Source organism: Triticum aestivum, chromosome 2B (assembly GCF_018294505.1).
Source record: "Triticum aestivum cultivar Chinese Spring chromosome 2B, IWGSC CS RefSeq v2.1, whole genome shotgun sequence".
Lineage (NCBI taxonomy): Eukaryota > Viridiplantae > Streptophyta > Magnoliopsida > Poales > Poaceae > Triticum > Triticum aestivum.
The window spans coordinates 258,183,792-258,206,351 of NC_057798.1; the positions used below are offsets into that span (position 1 = coordinate 258,183,792).

The 22,560-nt window shown below is 46.4% G+C and overlaps 1 protein-coding gene across 5 annotated transcripts in view; it reads right to left on the reverse strand.

The window, feature by feature from the left end:
- Positions 1-4,672, reverse strand: part of LOC123044657 (uncharacterized) — a 27,801-nt gene extending 23,129 nt beyond the window's left edge. For 4 of the 5 annotated variants that reach the window (XM_044467464.1, XM_044467463.1, XM_044467461.1 and 1 more), the window contains exons 1-4: positions 4,443-4,672; positions 3,831-3,928; positions 3,408-3,637; positions 1,570-1,737 (exon numbers count right to left, since the gene is read on the reverse strand). In XM_044467464.1, coding sequence (XP_044323399.1) covers positions 1,570-1,737; positions 3,408-3,637; positions 3,831-3,928; positions 4,443-4,539 — 593 coding nt within the window. In that variant the 5' untranslated portion in view covers positions 4,540-4,672. The remainder of the gene's footprint in view (positions 1-1,569; positions 1,738-3,407; positions 3,638-3,830; positions 3,929-4,442) is intronic. The other variant, XM_044467465.1, reaches the window with a different exon arrangement.
- Positions 4,673-22,560: the final 17,888 nt, after the last annotated feature.

Consider the following 22,560-nt stretch of genomic DNA (forward strand, 5'->3'; position numbering starts at 1 on the left):
CCGTCCCTCCCGGCTGCACCCGTGCAGGTGCCACCACCGCCCCCGCCCAGCCCTAGCCTGGGCCGGTCCTCGCCGAGCGGACTCCCGATCCAGGAGGTCCGCTTTCCTTCGTCACCGTCTTCGCTTCCCGGCTGGCTCCACGGGCCGCCGCCGGCTTACACGGAGGCCCGGCCGCCGTCGGATTTCCAGTTGCAGCCCGAGGCGTCGAGCGCCACAGGGAACTACGCCGGCCTTCCCACCATGGACCGAGCGTCGTCCTCAGCGCTCCGCACTGCCGAGGCAGTGGGCCATGGCGCGCCGCACCAGCAGCCGCCCCGGTTCACCAAGATCGACTTCGCCACGTACGACGGTTCGGACGACCCGCTTAACTGGCTCAACCAGTGTGACCAGTTCTTCCGCGGACAGCGCACGCCCGCGTCGGAGCGCACGTGGCTAGCTTCCTACCATCTCCGCGGGGCCGCCCAGACATGGTACTACGCCCTTGAGCAGGACGAGGGCGGCATGCCCCCGTGGGATCGTTTCCGCGAGCTGTGTCTTCTCCGTTTCGGGCCACCAGTACACGGGAGCCGCCTGGCGGAGCTCGGCCGCCTGCCCTTCACCTCCACGGTGCAGGACTACGCCGACCGTTTCCAGGCCCTGGCATGCCATGCGTCGGGTGTGACGGCGCAGCAGCGGGCCGACCTCTTTGTCGGTGGCCTTCCGGATCACATTCGCGTCGACGTGGAGCTTCGCGGACCCCAGGATCTCTAGTCGGCCATGTACTACGCCCGCGCGTTCGAGCGCCGCGCGGTGGCCATCCAGCAGGAATCACCGTCCCGGACCGCTGGGTCGCTACCCGGGCCGGATTCCACGCAGGGTCGGCCTGCGCAGGCTTCTGCGGCACCCCTCGCCGCGACCGCGGGACGCCCGTTCCGCCGGCTCACCTCAGCCGAGCTACTCGAGCGTCGCCACCAAGGGTTGTGCTTCAACTGCGATGAGCCCTACACGCCCGGCCATGCCTGCCCACGACTCTTCTACCTGGAGGTTGCAGACTACATTCCGGAGGACGCCGTCGCCGCCGACCTGACCGCCCCAGCTGTTGAGAAGGTGTTTGACGCTGGTTGATCGCCTCGAGGAGTCGGCAAGCGCTTCCCCACCTTACAGCTCGAGGACGAGTTGTTTGTGCAGGCGGGGAGAAGTGTTACGGCCGTAGAGGCCCACCGGGCAATCTTAGCCCACAAGTTATCTTAGGTTAATTCTTATGCAAGTTATCTTAGGTTAATTCTTATGCAAGTTATCTAGGTTATAAATATAGGCTGTAAGACTCTTTTTGGAATTAAGCAATAAGAAGATTATCTCTATTGCCCGGCTCCCAGAGGAGCCGGAACCCTAGCCGCCCCCTGCCTCTTGCGCTGCAGCCGCCATCTTCCTCTCCTGCGACGGCGCCCAGCCGCTGGCGCGGCAGCTCAACGCCACGCCCAGCCCCCTCCTTCCCCTGCTGCCTACGGCCAAGAGTGGGCAGAACCCTAGCTCCTAACATTGGCGATGAAAAAAGTAGTGTAGTGAGGGAATGAAGAGACTATGATGTACCTCCCATAATACTTGTGCAGCTTCTTTGTGGGAAATTTCAACATGTTAATATAAATGGTAGCAAGCTGAATCAGCTGCTTCTGAGAATTCTCGAACTCTATGTACTTATCCCAAAGATGATAACACAAGTAATCCTTTCCAACAAGAGACATAGCCCTCTCAAATAAGCTGTCGAAAAAGCCATAGCAAAAATTAGTGATGGCACAACAGCAACATAACAAAAAAAATCATGAGCTGATCTGGTATAAAAAGGACCAAAGGGGTATCAAACGGATTAAAGGATGTTTATTCAACAATATTGTGCATCTATAACTTGCTGCAAGAGATATTGATATTACATTCTAACACACTACAGTATACTCTTTCCATTTAACAGTATATTTCAATTTCATTGGGTAACATTGTTTCACATACTAATCCAACCACAAACATCGAGTGTATACCATGAAATTTTAACCTTCAACCAATCAGACAGATAGAGATATGAGTAATTTAAGTATCTTGTTTAATAAGGTCAAAATTTCAACATTGTTTTATTTCCCCGGTTCTTTACTTCCGCAGTCCTCGTGCTCAGGAATCAAGATTTCCCCAATCAATACATAACAAACACGATGCTCCCTCCATCCATTTTTACAAGGCCCAAGGCTGGTCATAGTGGGGAGTAACTTAGAGTAGTAACATGCATACGTTACTACTCTATGTTACTACCCTTATAGTGGGAAGTGTCATATGTGTAGTAACATACACATGTTCATTTATTGTCTTGTAGACTCATTTTGCATTGGAAAGCGCTATGTGATGGTAACATATTAGGTTACTCTATTTGCCTCTCTCCTCATTAACTACTTGCCACATCAACATTTTTGCTTATGTGGCATCTATGTTACTACCTATGTTACTCCCACTATGACCAGCCTAAGTTTTGAATCTCATACCAAGGCAATAGCCCAAAAGTTGAAGCAAATTAGGCTGGCCATAGTGGGGGTAACATAAGTAGTATCATGCACTTGGGACTCGCAAACATGCTTATGTGGCAGGCAATTAAAGAAGAGAGAGATGGTTATAGTAACATAGGTAGATACCGTAACATAATAAATGTGATGCTACTATGTGTCATGCATGGCAATAAACGAGACCACCTATGATACTAATCTATGATACTATGCACTATAAAGATAATAACACAGACTAGTAACATATGCATGTTACTAGTCTAAGTTACTCCCCACTATGACCAGCCAGCCAACCAAATTGTAGTAAATGACTGCGCATGCAAACTCCATTTAGTACATAGGCCCACACTTTCCCCTCTATTAATTCCTCCATCCATTTATTTAGTGCTAATCCCTCCAACCCCTCGTATGCATGTGCATCACAATTGGTAAGGGCTGTTTGCATGCACGCACAACCTTAAATATCAATGGAAAAGGCCAGGCATGGTGTGCTACATATTAATGGCCACGCGCAACGCGAGACCAATTCGGCCTAGTATTTTTGGAAAAACTGATTTTGGGGTTAGGCCTTGTAAAAATGGATGGAGGGAGTACAAATTATAGAAGTCTACACTACATGGAAAACGTGACTGGTCTATTTTCTAGTACTTGATCAATCTGTATTCTATCTCCACCTAATGTTATAATTTAAACAACATGAAATGCATGATTGCTGGTCCACGAAGTACTGTCGGTTTGAAACCTTTAAATAGCCTGAGATCCTAAAAACATACAGGCGAATACACTGTGAGAAAATTTGTTTATACAAAGAAAAGAAGGGAAAGGATCCAGAGAGATTTGGTTCTGGAGAAAAGAAGGGACAGGTTACATCTGTGTCTTCTTTACCTTCTAATAAGGGCAGGGTCTTCATACGCACTCATAGCAAATCCACAGTAACTGACCCAAAGATCAGTACAATGAGGTACTGCTTGGACGGCTTGTTCATAAACCCCCACCACATCATCATATGTGCATAACCTTGCTTTATGAGCTGCGTATTTAATCCAGTAGCCGTGGCACAAAGGAAATTCCAATAAGAAGGTATGGTAGACCAAGCTAATAACCCTTATGTCGTTCTGGAAGAACGCAAACATCAGTAACCAGATGTTGCTTAACATACAATAGGTCTGGCATGCAGAAGTGTTGAAATTTGAAAAGAAACATTTTCCCTTTTGTTTATGAAGTTATATGATAATGGATAGGAAAGGCGAGGCGTGCTGGTTCTAAACTACTAAAAACTAATTAGAACCAGATAAAAAAATCACTTACAACAGAAGTTTCCTCTGCAGAACTTATCAATGATACCCACGTATCAAAATCGCTCGTATTTCCATCAATCAATAAACGAAGTCTGCTCTTGAAAACATCTGTGTAGAATGATGAAAGAACAAGTCATGTCCTGGGTATAATTGAAATGCAAATCCACCATCAACTATCTGAACTGATATAACTCAAAGCTACATCCCGGATGTAAGAAAACCCCAGCTACTAATTACAGAGCTCAAAGTGGTGACGCGCAAGCATCCGAGTGCCTTCAAGGTTCTCTCTGACATTTTTAAACAGGACAAATTACCAGCCAAGAGGAACAAAATGATAGTACTCCTACAAGATAACGAAATGAAGAGCCTGCCACTCCCTAGAAAGAGGTTTGGTACCAAATCCTCACCATTCCTAGGTCTGGAAGCTCAGCGTTAGCATAGCTCATAGCTAGCACAGCTAAAAATTGGACAAATTTATCAAAACAAAACTGAGTTTAGCACGGAGCTGGTGCTCTGAAGAGCCTCATATTTGACAGATATCCGCATCAATTCAACAAATCGCATTCCTTCAAAAGATAATTAGGTAATCCCACGGATGTATGTGCAAACGGGCTGTGCTCACCGAGCTGCGACGCGGAGGGCTCCAACCCCAAGGCCACGAGCGCGGCTGCAGCCTCCGGCTCCGCCTCCATGTCCACCGTCCCCGGCGGCCCTAGCATGCCGTCCTGGAGCTTTTGCGGGGTTAAGCGGTCGGTACCTCAGAGGGCGGCGTCTGGTTGGGTTCAGGTACCGAGTCTGTACTGTAGCACTTGCAAACCACTCTTGTCGACCGGAGAATTGAGAAATGCGCGTCTGCCCCGAGCGGCAGCTGCTACTCCTGCCCAAATCTGGCCATATGGTCCATGCTTTTCAGGCCGGCCCGTGGGCACGGATTTTTGGTTCAGGAATGGCCCAGGACACGGCACGTGAATAAAAGGGCCAGGTCAGCCTTCAGCCGGCCACGGAACAGCTCCCTAATTTTAAAGGGCTCGGAATCAATTGAAGGTCTCCAATGAAATTGGGTCATCCGATTTTAACGGGATCAATAATTTCTTAAGGCTTTTCATTCAATTATTTTATACTATTCCCGCAAAAAAAAATTATACTATAAAATGTGCTTCCTAATTTTTAAGCCTTACAATTAATTACGGTCTTCAATTTAAATCGAGTCACTCAATTTTGACTGGGTCAACAATTGCTCAAGAAGCTCTCCATTCAATTATTTTAAGTCACTATTCTTCCCTAACTTTGAAGCTTTTCAATTCGACTGAGGTATTCAATTATGGAGCCAATCATTCTTCGAATTAGTTAGCGGTAACCAACATATCAATCCTGCACACTCTCCCACTACCTAGAAAAAAGAAACGCCACCGTGTGATACTGTAATATCAATATATTACATGCAGCCACCGACGCAGAAGTTTCCTCACATAAATATGAGTTTCTTAGCGGATAACACAGAATCACACCGAAAAAGGCCCACCAAATTATCAAACTATAAAATAAATAAAACGCACACTATTATTTTTTGGAAAGTCAAATTCCTTTAATTTTGACCAGGTTTAGAGCAAAAAAAGTCAACATCCACAATACTAAACAAAAAAATATGAAAAATTCATTTCATGATGAATCTAATTATACCGATTTGGCGATTTTGATATATTTCTCTACAAAATTGATCAAACTTAAAGAGGTTTGACTTTTTTTTAAATGTAATACGTCTTATATTTTTAAACATAATGGATAATGTTTTTAAGAAACCCAATAATACCAACGGCGCAGCAAAGCGCGTCCAACCCTTCTAGTATTTTCCACGGCCGAGTCTAAAGGCGGCACGACCTTTTTATCTCCATCTTTACTACTATTAAACAATCAAACAAGAACTTCCTTACGTGCACCCCGCAAAACGTACATAGATTCATTATCACCACATGATTAAGCCCACTAAACTTAGTCTAACGGCTAGCCTTAACATAATACATTCTCTGTGTGCACTTAACAATTTACATTGACTGGTCGTGCTTCACCATATGAAACTCCACGTCCAATCAATTAGGATACTATAATCACGATCTCGTCTTCTTAGGAAACTAATCATGATCATGTTTTATTAGGAAATTAATCGTGTATTCGCACACATTGACACGTCCATCACCTCGATCTCCTGGATCCCGATCCTATCTCTCCCAAGAAAAACCACCACAACAGGCGACCACTCGGCATGGCGACGAGGAGCCAAGGACCAATGACTCCTTCTCAGGGGACACTGCGGGAGTGCCGGTAATTCGTGAACCGTCGAGGGTGCCGCACCGATCGCCCCTTCCGATGACATGGGAGGCACCCCATCCGGCAAGCACTACTATAGGTTGGTCCAAACGTGACAGTCCAATCAGAGACCCTTCGACAAAACTATGTGCGATGCATTAATCACAAATGTTGTTGTAATAAAACCGTCAAAAAATATGCAAAACGTTTGTGATGGCGGTGACATCAAATACGGTTCAGATTAGGGTTGCATATGTGATGCGTGGCAAACGGTTAATCCGGAAGAACTGTTTGCGATGAAGCAGAACAACAGAAACAGGCAACCAGATGAGGGCGTTGTGATATACGACATACAGTTCACTAGGATGAACTGTGTGTGACTAGGCAACACAATAGAAATGGTCAACCAAATCAAGGTGTGTGCAATGGAGGGCATACAGTTCACTTGGATGAACTGTTTACGATGTGCCAAGATAACAGAAGCAGTTCAACTGAATAAGTTATGTGTGAGACGCGGCAAACAGGTTTGTAATCAGAAATGTGTGCGAAGAATGATAATAACACAGACGATTGCTGCTAATAAGCCGTGTGATTTGCTCTGTCTACAAAAGAATAACATATATATAATTTCATCAGAAGTTTTATCCTACATATATAACTGAAATAAACATCTAATTACATAAGTGACTATACAAATCATTCGCACATACCTCAATAAACAATTGCATGCATTCTAAACTAGGAGAAATGATTGTCTAGTCATCTACTTCTTGTGACCCCCCCGCAACTGCTCTGTGACTCGATCCCTCGCCTGGGGCAGGAAGAAAAGACACTTCCTCATGTCAAGGATCCGCATGTACATCTCGTAGCTTGTATTGAAGGAAATATGCCCTAGAGGCAATAATAAAGTTATTATTTATTTCCTTATAATCATGATAAATGTTTATTATTCATGCTAGAATTGTATTTACCGGAAACATAATACATGTGTGAATACATAGACAAACAAAGTGTCACTAGTATGCCTCTACTTGACTAGCTCGTTAATCAAAGATGGTTATGTTTCCTAACCATGAACAATGAGTTGTTATTTGATTAACGAGGTCACATCATTAGTAGAATGATCTAATTGACATGACCCATTCCATTAGCTTAGCACCCGATCGTTTAGTATGTTGCTATTGCTTTCTTCATGACTTATACATGTTCCTATGACTATGAGATTATGCAACTCCCGTTTACCGGAGGAACACTTTGGGTACTACCAAACGTCACAACGTAACTGGGTGATTATAAAGGAGTACTACAGGTGTCTCCAATGGTCGATGTTGGGTTGGCGTATTTCGAGATTAGGATTTGTCACTCCGATTGTCGGAGAGGTATCTCTGGGCCCTCTCGGTAATACACATCACATAAGCCTTGCAAGCATTACAACTAATATGTTAGTTGTGAGATGATGTATTACGGAACGAGTAAAGAGACTTGCCAGTAACGAGATTGAACTAGGTATTGGATACCGACGATCGAATCTCGGGCAAGTAACATACCGATGATAAAGGGAACAACGTATGTTGTTATGCGGTCTGACCGATAAAGATCTTCGTAGAATATGTAGGAGCCAATATGAGCATCCAGGTCCCGCTATTGGTTATTGACCGGAGACGTGTCTCGGTCATGTCTACATTGTTCTCGAACCCGTAGGGTCCGCACGCTTAAGGTTACGATGACAGTTATATTATGAGTTTACATGTTTTGATGTACCGAAGGAGTTCGGAGTCCCGGATGAGATCGGGGACATGACGAGGAGTCTCGAAATGGTCGAGACGTAAAGATTCATATATTGGATGATATGGTTAGGCCAAGGGGTCAAGCCCATGAGGCTTTAGGTCGGTGCAAAAAGGAGTCTTGCGGAGGCCAAGGGGCCAAACGCCGGAGACCCTGGCGTCTGGCCCTGGGCCAGACGCCGAGGCCCATGGCGTCTGGGCCAGACGCCAAGGATTGTGGCGTTTGGTCCTGGAGTCCGAGTGGGACTCTTGCCTTTCGGGCAAAACCGACTTTGAGGAGGCTTTTGCTCCAAGTTTCGACCCCGGGGCTCAACATATAAATAGAGGGGCAGGGCTAGCACCAAAGACACAAGAAGTTGATCCACGTGATCTATTCCTTAGCCGTGTGCGGCGCCCCCAGCCACCATATTCCTCGATAATACTGTAGCGGAGTTTAGGCGAAGCCCTGCTGTTGTAGTTCATCAAGATCGTCACCACGCCGTCGTGCTGACGGAACTCTTCCCCGACACTTTGCTGGATCGGAGTCCGGGGATCGTCATCGAGCTGAATGTGTGCTCGAACTCGGAGGTGCCGTAGTTTCGGTGCTTGATCGGTTGGATCGAGAAGACGCACGACTACTTCCTCTACGTCGTGTCATCGCTTCCGCAGTCGGTCTGCGTTGGGTACGTAGACAATACTCTCCCCTCGTTGCTATGCATCACATGATCTTGCGTGTGCGTAGGAAATTTTTTGAAATTACTATGAAACCCAACAGTGGCATCCGAGCCAGGTTATTTATGTTGATGTTATATGCACGAGTAGAACACAAGTGAGTTGTGGACGATACAAGTCATACTGCCTACCAGCATGTCATACTTTGGTTCGGCGGTATTGTTGGACGAGACGACCCGGACCAACCTTACGCGTACGCTTACGCGAGACCGGTTCCCTCGACGTGCTTTGCACAGAGATGGCTTGCGGGCGACTGCCTCTCCAACTTTAGTTGAACCAAGTATGGCTACGCCCGGTCCTTGCGAAGGTTAAAACGGAGTCTATTTGACAAACTATCGTTGTGGTTTTGATGCGTAGGTGAGATTGGTTCTTACTTAAGCCCGTAGCAGCCACGTAAAACATGCAACAACAAAGTAGAGGACGTCTAACTTGTTTTTGCAGGGCATGTTGTGATGTGATATGGTCAAGGCATGATGCTGAATTTTATTGTATGAGATGATCATGTTTTGTAACCAAGTTATCGGCAACTGGCAGGAGCCATATGGTTGTCGCTTTATTGTATGCAATGCAATCGCGATGTAATGCTTTACTTTATTACTAAACGGTAGTGATAGTCGTGGAAGCATAAGATTGGCGAGACGAAAACGATGCTACGATGGAGATCAAGGTGTCGCGCCGGTGACGATGGTGATCATGACGGTGCTTCGGAGATGGAGATCACAAGCACAAGATGATGATGGCCATATCATATCACTTATATTGATTGCATGTGATGTTTATCTTTTTATGCATCTTATCTTGCTTTGATTGACGGTAGCATTATAAGATGATCTCTCACTAAATTATCAAGAAGTGTTCTCCCTGAGTATGCACCGTTGCGAAAGTTCTTCGTGCTGAGACACCACGTGATGATCGGGTGTGATAGGCTCTACGTTCAAATACAACGGGTGCAAAACAGTTGCGCACGCAGAATACTCAGGTTAAACTTGACGAGCCTAGCATATGCAGATATGGCCTCGGAACACGGAGACCGAAAGGTCGAGCGTGAATCATATAGTAGATATGATCAACATAATGATGTTCACCGATGAAACTACTCCATCTCACGTGATGATCGGACATGGTTTAGTTGATTTGGATCACGTGGTCACTTAGAGGATTAGAGGGATGTCTATCTAAGTGGGAGTTCTTTAGTAATATGATTAATCGAACTTAAAATTTATCATGAACTTAGTCCCTGATAGTATCTTGCTTGTTTATGTTGATTGTAGATAGATGGCTCATGCTGTTGTTCCGTTGAATTTTAATGCGTTCCTTGAGAAAGCAAAGTTGAAAGATGATGGTAGCAATTACACGGACTGGGTCCGTAACTTGAGGATTATCCTCATTGCTGCACAGAAGAATTACGTCCTGGAAGCACCGCTGGGTGCCAGGCCTGCTGCTGGAGCAACACCAGATGTTGTGAACGTCTGGCAGAGCAAAGCTGATGACTACTCGATAGTTCAGTGTGCCATGCTTTACGGCTTAGAATCGGGACTTCAACGACGTTTTGAACGTCATGGAGCATATGAGATGTTCCAGGAGTTGAAGTTAATATTTCAAGCAAATGCCCGAATTGAGAGATATGAAGTCTCCAATAATTTCTACAGCTGCAAGATGGAGGAGAATAGTTCTGTCAGTGAGCATATACTCAAAATGTCTGGGTATAATAATCACTTGATTCAATTGGGAGTTAATCTTCCGGATGATTGCGTCATTGACAGAATTCTCCAATCACTGCCACCAAGCTACAAGAGCTTCGTGATGAACTATAATATGCAAGGGATGAACAAGACTATTCCCGAGCTCTTCGCAATGCTGAAAGCTGCGGAGGTAGAAATCAAAAAGGAGCATCAAGTGTTGATGGTTAACAAAACCACTAGTTTCAAGAAAAAGGGCAAAGGAAAGAAGAAAGGGAACTTCAAGAAGAACAGCAAGCCAGTTGCTGCTCAAGAGAAGAAACCCAAGTCTGGACCTAAGCCTGAAACTGAGTGCTTCTACTGCAAGCAGACTGGTCACTGGAAGCGGAACTGCCCCAAGTATTTGGCGGATAAGAAGGATGGCAAGTTGAACAAAGGTATATGTGATATACATGTTATTGATGTGTACCTTACTAATGCTCGCAGTAGCACCTGGGTATTTGATACTGGTTCTGTTGCTAATATTTGCAACTCGAAACAGGGGCTACGGATTAAGCGAAGATTGGCTAAGGACGAGGTGACGATGCGCGTGGGAAACAGTTCCAAAGTCGATGTGATCGCAGTCGGCACGCTACCTCTACATCTACCTTCGGGATTAATATTAGACCTAAGTAATTGTTATTTGGTGCCAGCGTTGAGCATGAACATTATATCTGGATCTTGTTTAATGCGAGACGGTTATTCATTTAAATCAGAGAATAATGGTTGTTCTATTTATATGAGTAATATCTTTTATGGTCATGCACCCTTGAAGAGTGGTCTATTCTTATTAAATCTCGATAGTAGTAATACACATATTCATAATGTTGAAACCAAAAGATGCAGAGTTGATAATGAAAGTGCAACTTATTTGTGGCACTGTCGTTTAGGTCATATCGGTATAAAGCGCATGAAGAAACTCCATACTGATGGACTTTTGGAACCACTTGATTATGAATCACTTGGTACTTGCGAACCGTGCCTCATGGGCAAGATGACTAAAACACCGTTCTCCGGTACTATGGAGAGAGCAACAGATTTGTTGGAAATCATACATACCGATGTATGTAGTCCGATGAATATTGAGGCTCGAGGCGGATATCGTTATTTTCTCACCTTCACAGATGATTTGAGCAGATATGGATATATCTACTTAATGAAGCATAAGTCTGAAACATTTGAAAAGTTCAAAGAATTTCAGAGTGAAGTTGAAAATCATCGTAACAAGAAAATAAAGTTTCTACGATCTGATCGTGGAGGAGAATATTTGAGTTACGAGTTTGGTGTACATTTGAAAAACTGTGGAATAGTTTCACAACTCACGCCACCCGGAACACCACATCGCAATGGTGTGTCCGAACGTCGTAATCGTACTTTACTAGATATGGTGCGATCTATGATGTCTCTTACAGATTTACCGCTATCATTTTGGGGTTATGCTTTAGAGACGGCTGCATTCACGTTAAATAGGGCACCATCAAAATCCGTTGAGACGACGCCTTATGAACTGTGGTTTGGCAAGAAACCAAAGTTGTCGTTTCTTAAAGTTTGGGGCTGCGATGCTTATGTGAAAAAGCTTCAACCTGATAAGCTCGAACCCAAATCGGAGAAATGTGTCTTCATAGGATACCCAAAGGAAACTGTTGGGTACACCTTCTATCACAGATCCGAAGGCAAGACATTCGTTGCTAAGAATGGATCATTTCTAGAGAAGGAGTTTCTCTTGAAAGAAGTGAGTGGGAGGAAAGTGGAACTTGACGAGGTAACTGTACCTGCTCCCTTACTGGAAAGTAGTTCATCACAGAAAACTATTTCAGTGACACCTACACCAGTTAGTGAGGAAGCCAATGATAATGATCATGAAACTTCAGATCAAGATACTACTGAACTTCGTAGATCAACCAGAGTAAGATCCGCGCCAGAGTGGTACGGTAATCCTGTTCTGGAAGTCATGCTACTAGATCATGATGAACCTACGAACTATGAAGAAGCGATGGTGAGCCCAGATTCCGCAAAGTGGCTTGAAGCCATGAAATCTGAGATGGGATCCATGTATGAGAACAAAGTATGGACTTTGGTTGACTTGCCCGATGATCGGCAAGCAATTGAGAATAAATGGATCTTTAAGAAGAAGACTGACGCTGATGGTAATGTTACTGTCTACAAAGCTCGACTTGTCGCAAAAGGTTTTCGGCAAGTTCAAGGGATTGACTACGATGAGACCTTCTCACCCGTAGCGATGCTTAAGTCCGTCCGAATCATGTTAGCAATTGCCGCATTTTATGATTACGAAATTTGGCAAATGGATGTCAAAACTGCATTCCTGAATGGATTTCTGGAAGAAGAGTTGTATATGATGCAACCGGAAGGTTTTGTCGATCCAAAGGGAGCTAACAAAGTGTGCAAGCTCCAGCGATCCATTTATGGACTGGTGCAAGCCTCTCGGAGTTGGAATAAACGTTTTGATAGTGTGATCAAAGCATTTGGTTTTATACAGACTTTCGGAGAAGCCTGTATTTACAAGAAAGTGAGTGGGAGCTCTGTAGCATTTCTGATATTATATGTGGATGACATATTACTGATTGGAAATGATATAGAATTTCTGGATAGCATAAAGGGATACTTGAATAAAAGTTTTTCAATGAAAGACCTCGGTGAAGCTGCTTACATATTAGGCATTAAGATCTATAGAGATAGATCAAAACGCTTAATTGGACTTTCACAAAGCACATACCTTGACAAAATTTTGAAGAAGTTCAAAATGGATCAAGCGAAGAAAGGGTTCTTGCCTGTGTTACAAGGTGTGAAATTGAGTAAGACTCAATGCCCGACCACTCCAGAAGATAGAGAGAATATGAAAGATGTTCCCTATGCATCAGCCATAGGATCTATCATGTATGCAATGCTGTGTACCAGACCTGATGTATGCCTTGCTATAAGTTTAGCAGGGAGGTACCAAAGTAATCCAGGAGTGGATCACTGGACAGCGGTCAAGAACATCCTGAAATACCTGAAAAGGACTAAGGATATGTTTCTCGTATATGGAGGTGACAAAGAGCTCATCGTAAAAGGTTACGTTGATGCAAGCTTTGACACTGATCCGGACGATTCTAAATCGCAAACCGGATACGTGTTTACATTAAACGGTGGAGCTGTCAGTTGGTGCAGTTCTAAACAAAGCGTCGTAGCGGGATCTACATGTGAAGCGGAATACATAGCTGCTTCGGAAGCAGCAAATGAAGGAGTCTGGATGAAGGAGTTCATATCCGATCTAGGTGTCATACCTAGCGCATCGGGTCCAATGAAAATCTTTTGTGACAATACTGGTGCAATTGCCTTGGCAAAGGAATCCAGATTTCACAAAAGGACCAAACACATCAAGAGACGCTTCAACTCCATCCGGGATCTAGTCCAGGTGGGAGACATAGAGATTTGCAAGATACATACGGATCTGAATGTTGCAGACCCGTTGACTAAGCCTCTTCCACGAGCAAAACATGATCAGCACCAAGGCTCCATGGGTGTTAGAATCATTACATTGTAATCTAGATTATTGACTCTAGTGCAAGTGGGAGACTGAAGGAAATATGCCCTAGAGGCAATAATAAAGTTATTATTTATTTCCTTATAATCATGATAAATGTTTATTATTCATGCTAGAATTGTATTTACCGGAAACATAATACATGTGTGAATACATAGACAAACAAAGTGTCACTAGTATGCCTCTACTTGACTAGCTCGTTAATCAAAGATGGTTATGTTTCCTAACCATGAACAATGAGTTGTTATTTGATTAACGAGGTCACATCATTAGTAGAATGATCTGATTGACATGACCCATTCCATTAGCTTAGCACCCGATCGTTTAGTATGTTGCTATTGCTTTCTTCATGACTTATACATGTTCCTATGACTATGAGATTATGCAACTCCCGTTTACCGGAGGAACACTTTGGGTACTACCAAACGTCACAACGTAACTGGGTGATTATAAAGGAGTACTACAGGTGTCTCCAATGGTCGATGTTGGGTTGGCGTATTTCGAGATTAGGATTTGTCACTCTGGTTGTCAGAGAGGTATCTCTGGGCCCTCTCGGTAATACACATCACATAAGCCTTGCAAGCATTACAACTAATATGTTAGTTGTGAGATGATGTATTACGGAACGAGTAAAGAGACTTGCCGGTAACGAGATTGAACTAGGTATTGGATACCGACGATCGAATCTCGGGCAAGTAACATACCGATGATAAAGGGAACAACGTATGTTGTTATGCGGTCTGACCGATAAAGATCTTCGTAGAATATGTAGGAGCCAATATGGGCATCCAGGTCCCGCTATTGGTTATTGACCGGAGACGTGTCTCGGTCATGTCTACATTGTTCTCGAACCCGTAGGGTCCGCACGCTTCAGGTTACGATGACAGTTATATTATGAGTTTACATGTTTTGATGTACCGAAGGAGTTCGGAGTCCCGGATGAGATCGGGGACATGACGAGGAGTCTCGAAATGGTCGAGACGTAAAGATTCATATATTGGATGATATGGTTAGGCCAAGGGGTCAAGCCCATGAGGCTTTAGGTCGGTGCAAAAAGGAGTCTTGCGGAGGCCAAGGGGCCAAACGCCGGAGACCCTGGCGTCTGGCCCTGGGCCAGACGCCGAGGCCCATGGCGTCTGGGCCAGACGCCAAGGATTGTGGCGTTTGGTCCTGGAGTCCGAGTGGGACTCTTGCCTTTCGGGCAAAACCGACTTTGAGGAGGCTTTTGCTCCAAGTTTCGACCCCGGGGCTCAACATATAAATAGAGGGGCAGGGCTAGCACCAAAGACACAAGAAGTTGATCCACGTGATCTATTCCTTAGCCGTGTGCGGCGCCCCCAGCCACCATATTCCTCGATAATACTGTAGCGGAGTTTAGGCGAAGCCCTGCTGCTGTAGTTCATCAAGATCGTCACCACGCCGTCGTGCTGACGGAACTCTTCCCCGACACTTTGCTGGATTGGAGTCCGGGGATCTTCATCGAGCTGAACGTGTGCTCGAACTCAGAGGTGCCGTAGTTTCGGTGCTTGATCGGTTGGATCGAGAAGACGCACGACTACTTCCTCTACGTCGTGTCATCGCTTCCGAAGTCGGTCTGCGTTGGGTACGTAGACAATACTCTCCCCTCGTTGCTATGCATCACATGATCTTGCGTGTGCGTAGGAAATTTTTTGAAATTACTACGAAACCCAACATGTATACGCGTCCTTAGCCGCGTACTTGGCGTGTTGTTCATCCAGTCTCTGATGCCAGACACTGTGCCAGGCGTTTTTGTCCTTCTTGCTCTCATCCTTCATCTTCATGTAGTAGGGGTCAATGATGGCCGAGGCGAGGTCAACCAGGGAGTTCTATTTGTTGCTGTCACTGCCCCAGACCTTGTAGTAGTCCTGGATGTTGACAAGATTCTGGCATTTCAATCCCGAAACCTTGAGTGCTTTTAGATCATTGGTGGTGTCCATCATAGCGAAACTGTAGTCGGAGCTGTTGATAAACCTGGAGAAACGCTCGCAAGGCCTTGTGGCCAGGTGGTAGTGGTAGATGAGGACGTCATGTCACACACACAACTGAGCGACGACAACCTTTTAATCGTGCCCGACACGACTGCTTGTGTACTCGAGGTCGAAGCCGACAACTTGGTACTTGTCCTCGGCAAGCAACTGCTCCATAGTCTGGATGGAGCTCTCCACCGAGACCGGCTCATTCTTGTACACCATCGAGAGGGCCTTCCCCCTCATGTGGGTGTCCACTACGTGATATGTGGTGAACTGCCCCCCGTTGTCGTCCGCGGCCGTTGGGAGCTCCATTGGAACCGCTGGATGTCCTCTCTGTATGTGTCGTCGTGGGTGTACTTATTGTGTTGTGTGGCGCGAGAGATGAAGGTAAATGGCCACAGGAATAAATGGGGGTCGGGCGGCCTGGATTCTTGGCGCATCCGCATGGCAGTTTTTGCATCGAGTAACTACATCGTGGGCACCGCGCAAGGCGCAACCGCATGCATAATGGCAGCACGAACGTACATGATCATGCGTCGGCCCCAAACACTAGCAGCACGCATGGAGGGACAAGGGCAGAGCGCCCAGAGGGACGCGAGAGCAGAGCGCATGCGGCTGGACGCATGCGAGCAGAGCGCGTCGCGGACGCCTCAACCGCGAGCAACCACACGCATAGAGCAGTTGAACACACAGGGAATGGTCGTCTACAAGCCAGCCAGCAGTTGTGTCGCTGCGTAGAGAGCGGCCGTGTGCTACTTCGTCTTGGTCTATTAGTCCCCTTTATATTTTGTGCCATATTTTGACCTTAAATTTAACCAACAAAATTTTAACGCATGTTATAAAAATTATATAATTGGAAACTATGTTCAAATACAAATCCAATGATATATTATTTGGCGACATGCATTCATATTTTATTAGTTAAATCTCTAGTCAAAATTTGACACAAAAATACATCGATGACTTATAAACCAGGCAGGGGGTAGTAGGTAAATTAATCGCAAATGTTTTTTTATTGATCGTATGTGTACGTGTCCTTTCATCCTCCTCTCGCACGTCTTGTCACCCTGCTGCCGCAGACGGCTTAGAGCGCAAGCTTGAGCAGCGCATGGGGGCGTTCTTTTGGTCAAACGTTGGTGAGCCCGTTCCCATGCAACCGCACAGGTTCCCGCGCAAGCTTCCCGCCCGATTTGGTGAAATCCCCCAAAATCCCAATGCTTATTGGCCTGTTATATAAACCCTCACGGCCAATGAGTCCTGCGTCGCATTTTCCCCTCCCTCCCTATGGCTTATCTCGTCTGCTTCTCCCACAATCACCAATGGCACCGGTCCATCATCATCGCTCAGCCACTCCGCCATCATCAGAGGACAGCTCCAGCTAGCAAGCTACATCACGGCGGCACAGTCCCCGGCGTAGTGTAGTGCGCGTGGCATCTCTGTTGGGTGGGCGCGGAACACCCACCACGGGCACCGCCGCCACTGCCCGTCGACATCTGTTGCCGGCTGCCGTTGCCGCCACCCCACTGTCTGCCGCCGTGGCCGCCACACCATCATCGATAACCAGGGCCATCACCCGCTCCGCCATGGTGGCCGCCACCCCACTGCGGGGCATCGTGGCCATCACCCGCTCCTCCACCGCGGCCCAAAGGCGGGAGATGGTTGTAACGCCCCAGTTTCGATGCGCCAGGTGTCCGCCAGTTAGTCGTTGTTGTTGCCATGTCATTTGCTTGCGTGTTGCATTTTATCATGTCATCATGTGCATTGCATTGCATAAGTGTTCGTCTCATGCATCCGAGCCTTTTCCCCGTTGTCCGTTTTGCAATCCGGCGCTTTTATGCCCTCCGGCGTCCCCCTCTTCTCTCTTTTCGTGAGTGGGTGTTAAACTTTCTCGGAATGGCCCGAGGACACGTGGCGGCGGCGGATTCGTCCGGCGCGGCGGTTGGACGTGTCCGGCGGCGGAGTGGACATGTCCGGCGCGCGGAGGTGGAAGAGGCTAGGGTTAGGGGCGTTTTGATCCGCGAATTTCGGGGGAGGTCTAGTTTTATAGGTAGAGGGAGCTAGGAGAGTCCAAATGAGGAGCGGTTTTCGCCCACACGATCGTGATCGAACGACCGAGAGCATGGAGGGGAGTTAGATGGGTTTTGGGCCAGTTTGGAAGGGGTGTTGAGCTGCAAAGAGAAGGAGGCTTTGCGGTTACCCGGTTAACCGTTGGAGTACCAAACGACCTCCAAATGGCACGAAACTTGACAGACGGTCTAACGGTGATATACCAAGGCCACTTGGCAAGCCTCGGGCCATTCCGAGAAAGTTTAACACCCACTCACGAAAAGAGAGAAGAGGGGGACGCCGGAGGGCATAGAAGCGCCGGATTGCAAAACGGACAACGGGGAAAAGGCTCGGATGCATGAGACGAACACTTATGCAATGCAATGCACATGATGACATGATAAAATGCAACACACAAGCAAATGACATGGAAACAACAACGACTAACTGGCGGACACCTGGCGCATCGAAACTGGGGCGTTACAATGGTGGTCATGGCCGCCGCCTCATCATGAGCCGCCGTGGCCGCCAGCCCACCGTCGATCACCGAGGTCATCACCCGCTCCGTCACCGCCGCCCGAAGGCGGGAGGCGGAGGTGGAGGCCTGCACGTGCGTCATCGACCTTGCGTGCTACATCGAGTTCCTGCGGGAGGAGGAGGAGCGCCTCGTCGAGCATGCAAAGAGCCTTACTTCCACCGTGGCCACAACACATGCCGCCGTAGAGGCGAGTAATCGGGAGATCTACGAGGAGTCCCGCCGTTTCGAGAAGGGTCATCTGGAGCGGCAGAGGGCGTTAGAGGTGAGCATCGCTGAAGGTGCAGTAGCGCCAGGCACCGTATTGCAGTTGTCCAGCTCGTCAGTAGGCTCCTCCTCCTCTGCCTCTTACTGAGCGCGCTTGGCAGAGGAGAGGCTGGCGGAAGTAGTACAAAGCCCGTCCATAGTAGTAGTATTTAGGGGCTATTTGTTGGAAATATGCCCTAGAGGCAATAATAAATTAGTTATTATCATATTTCCTTGTTCATGATAATCGTTTATTATCCATGCTATAATTGTATTGATAGGAAACTCAGATAGGAAACCCAAAGCGGATAAAATGCATCTTCATAGGACACCCAAAACAGTTGGGTATAGCTCCTAATTCAGATCCGAAAGCAATAGGGATTGTTTCTTGAATCGGGTCCTTTCTCGAGGAAAAGTTTGTCTCGGAAAATTGAGTGGGAGGATGGTGGAGACTTGATATGGTTATTGAACCATCACTACAACTAGTGTGTAGCAGGGCACAGGAAGTTGTTCCTATGGCGCCTACACCAATTGAAGTGGAAGCTAATGATAGTGATCATGAAACTTCATATCAAGTCACTACCAAACCTCGTAGGTCGACAAGGATGAGTACTACTTCAGAGTGGTACTTAATCCTGTCTTGGAGGTCATGTTGCTAGTCAGCAATGAACCTACGAGCTATGGAGAAGCGATGGTGGGCCCGGATTCCAACAAATGGCTCGAGGCCATAAAATCCGAGAGAGGATCCATGTATGAAAACAAAGTATAGACTTTGGAAGAACTACTCGATGGTCGTAAGGCTGTTGAGTACAGGTGGATTTTAAAAGGAAGATAGACAATGATGGTAAGTGTCACCATTAAGAAAGCTCGACTTGTCGCTAAGATGTTTTCCGACAAGTTCAAGGAGTTGACTATGATGAGACTTTCTCACTCGTAGCGATGCTAAGAGTCTGTTGGAATTGTATTAGCAATTACTGCATTATTTATAAAATCTTGCAGATAGGATGTCAAAACATTGTTTCCTCGACGATTTTCTTGAGGAAAGTTTGTATGAGATACAACCAGAAGTTTTGTCAATCCTAAAAGATGCTAACAAGTATGCAGAGCTCCAGCAATCCTTCTAAGGACTGGAATAAGCATCTCGGAGTTAGAATATACACTTTGATGAGATGATCAAAGATTTTGGATTTATACAAAGTTTATGAGAAACTTGTATTTCCAAAGAAGTGAGTGGGAGCACTATAGAATTTCTGATGAGTATATGTTATTGACGTATTGTTGATCAGAAATGATATAGAATTTCTAGAAAGCATATAGGGTATTTGAAAAGGTGTTTTTCAATAGAAAACCTGGATTAAGCTGCTTGAACATTGAGCATCAAGATCTATAAGGATAGATCAAAAACGCTTAATGGTACTTTCAAATGAGCACATACCTTGACATAATCTTGAAGGTGTTCAAGATGGATCAGTCAAAGAAGGAGTTCTTGCCTGAGTTGTAAGGTATGAAGTTAAGACTTAAAGCTCGTCCACGGCAGAAGAAAGAGAAAGGACGAATGTTGTCCCCTATGCCTTAGCCATAGGCTCTATACAGTATGTCATACTTTGTACCGCACCTGATATGTGCCTTTCCAAGTGTCTGGCAAGGGGGTACAAGAGTGATCCAGGAATGGATCATTGGAAAGCGGTCAAAATTGTCCTTGGAGTAATAAGGACATGTTTCTCGATTATGGAGGTGATAAAGAGTTCGGCATAAAGGGTTACGTCGATGCAAGCTTTAACACCTATCCGAATGACTCTGAGTAGCAATCCGGAAACGTATAGTGGAGCAACCATTTGGAATAGCTCCAAGTGGAGCGTGGAAGCAACATTTACAATATGACCTAGAGATTTGCGAAGTACATACGGATCTGAATGTTGCAGACCCGTTGACTAAAACCTCTCTCACAAGCAAAACATGATCAAACCCCAGAACTCATTGAGTCTTAATCACACGATGATGTGAACTAGTTTATTGACACTAGTAAACTCTTTGGATGTTGGTCACATGGCGATGTGACCTGTGAGTGTTAATCACATGGCGATGTGAACTAGATTATTGACTCTAGTGCAAGTGGGAGACTATTGGAAATATGCCCTAGAGGCAATAATAAATTAGTTATTATTATATTTCCTTGTTCATGATAATCGTTTATTATCCATGCTATAATTGTATTGATAGGAAACTCAGATACATGTGTGGGTACATAGACAACACCATGTCCCTAGTAAGCCTCTAGTTGACTAGCTCGTTGATCAATAGATGGTTACGGTTTCTTGACCATGGACATTGGATGTCGTTGATAACGGGATCACATCATTAGGAGAATGATGTGATGGACAAGACCCAATCCTAAGCCTAGCACAAAGATCGTGTAGTTCGTATGCTAAAGCTTTTCTAATGTCAAGTATCATTTTCCTTAGACCATGAGATTGTGCAACTCCCGGATACCGTAGGAATGCTTTGGGTGTACCAAACGTCACAACATAACTGGGTGGCTATAAAGGTGCACTACGGGTATCTCCAAAAGTGTCTATTGGGTTGGCACGAATCGAGACTGGGATTTGTCACTCCGTGTAACGGAGAGGTATCTCTGGGCCCACTCGGTAGGACATCATCATAATGTGCACAATGTGACCAAGGGGTTGATCACGGTATGATGTGTTACAGAACGAGTAAAGATACTTGCCGGTAACGAGATTGAACAAGGTATCAGGATACCGACGATCGAATCTCGGGCAAGTACTATACCGCTAGATAAAGGGAATTGAATACGGGATTGATTGAATCCTCGACATCATGGTTCATCCGATGAGATCATCGTAGAACATGTGGGAACCAACATGGGTATCCGGATCCCGCTGTTTGTTATTGGCCGGAGAGTTGTCTCGGTCATGTCTACGTGTCTCCCGAACCCGTAGGGTCTACACACTTAAGGTTTGATGATGCTAGGGTTATAGGGAATAGATGTACATGGTTACCGAATGTTGTTCGGAGTCCCAGATGAGATCCCGGACGTCACGAGGAGTTCCAGAATGGTCCGGAGGTAAAGATTTATATATGGGATGTCCTACTTTGGTCACCAGAAAAGTTTCGGGTGCTATCGATAACGTACCGGGACCACCGGGAGGGTCCCGGGGGTCCACCAGGTGGGGCCACCAGCCCCAGAGGGCTGCGTGGGCCAAGTGTGGGAGGGGACCAGCCCCAGGTGGGCTGGTGCGCCCCCCACCAGGGCCCAAGACGCCTAGGGTTTGGGGGAACCCTAAAAGGGGGCGCCCCCCTTGCCTTGGGGGGCAAGGCAACCCCCCTGGCCGCCGCCCCCTCCTCAAATTGGATCCGAGGGGGCCGGCCCCCCTCTCCCTTGCCCCTATATATATGTGGGGGGTGGGAGGGCAGCCGCACCCAAGTCCTGGCGCAGCCCTCCCCCTCTCTCAAGTCCTCCTCCTCTCCCGCGGTGCTTGGCGAAGCCCTGCAGGATTGCCACGCTCCTCCTTCACCACCACGCCGTCGTGCTGCTGCTGGACGGAGTCTTCCCTAACCTCTCCCTCTCTCCTTTCTGGATCAAGGCATGGGAGACGTCACCGGGCTGCATGTGTGTTGAACGCGGAGGTGCCGTCCGTTCGGCGCTAGGATCATCGGTGATTTGGATCACGACGAGTACGACTCCATCAACCCCGTTCACTTGAACGCTTCCGCTTAGCAATCTACAAGGGTATGTCGATGCACTCCCCTTTCCCTCGTTGCTAGATTACTCCATAGATTGATCTTGGTGATGCGTAGAAAATTTTGAATTTCTGCTACGTTCCCCAACACTATTTTGTT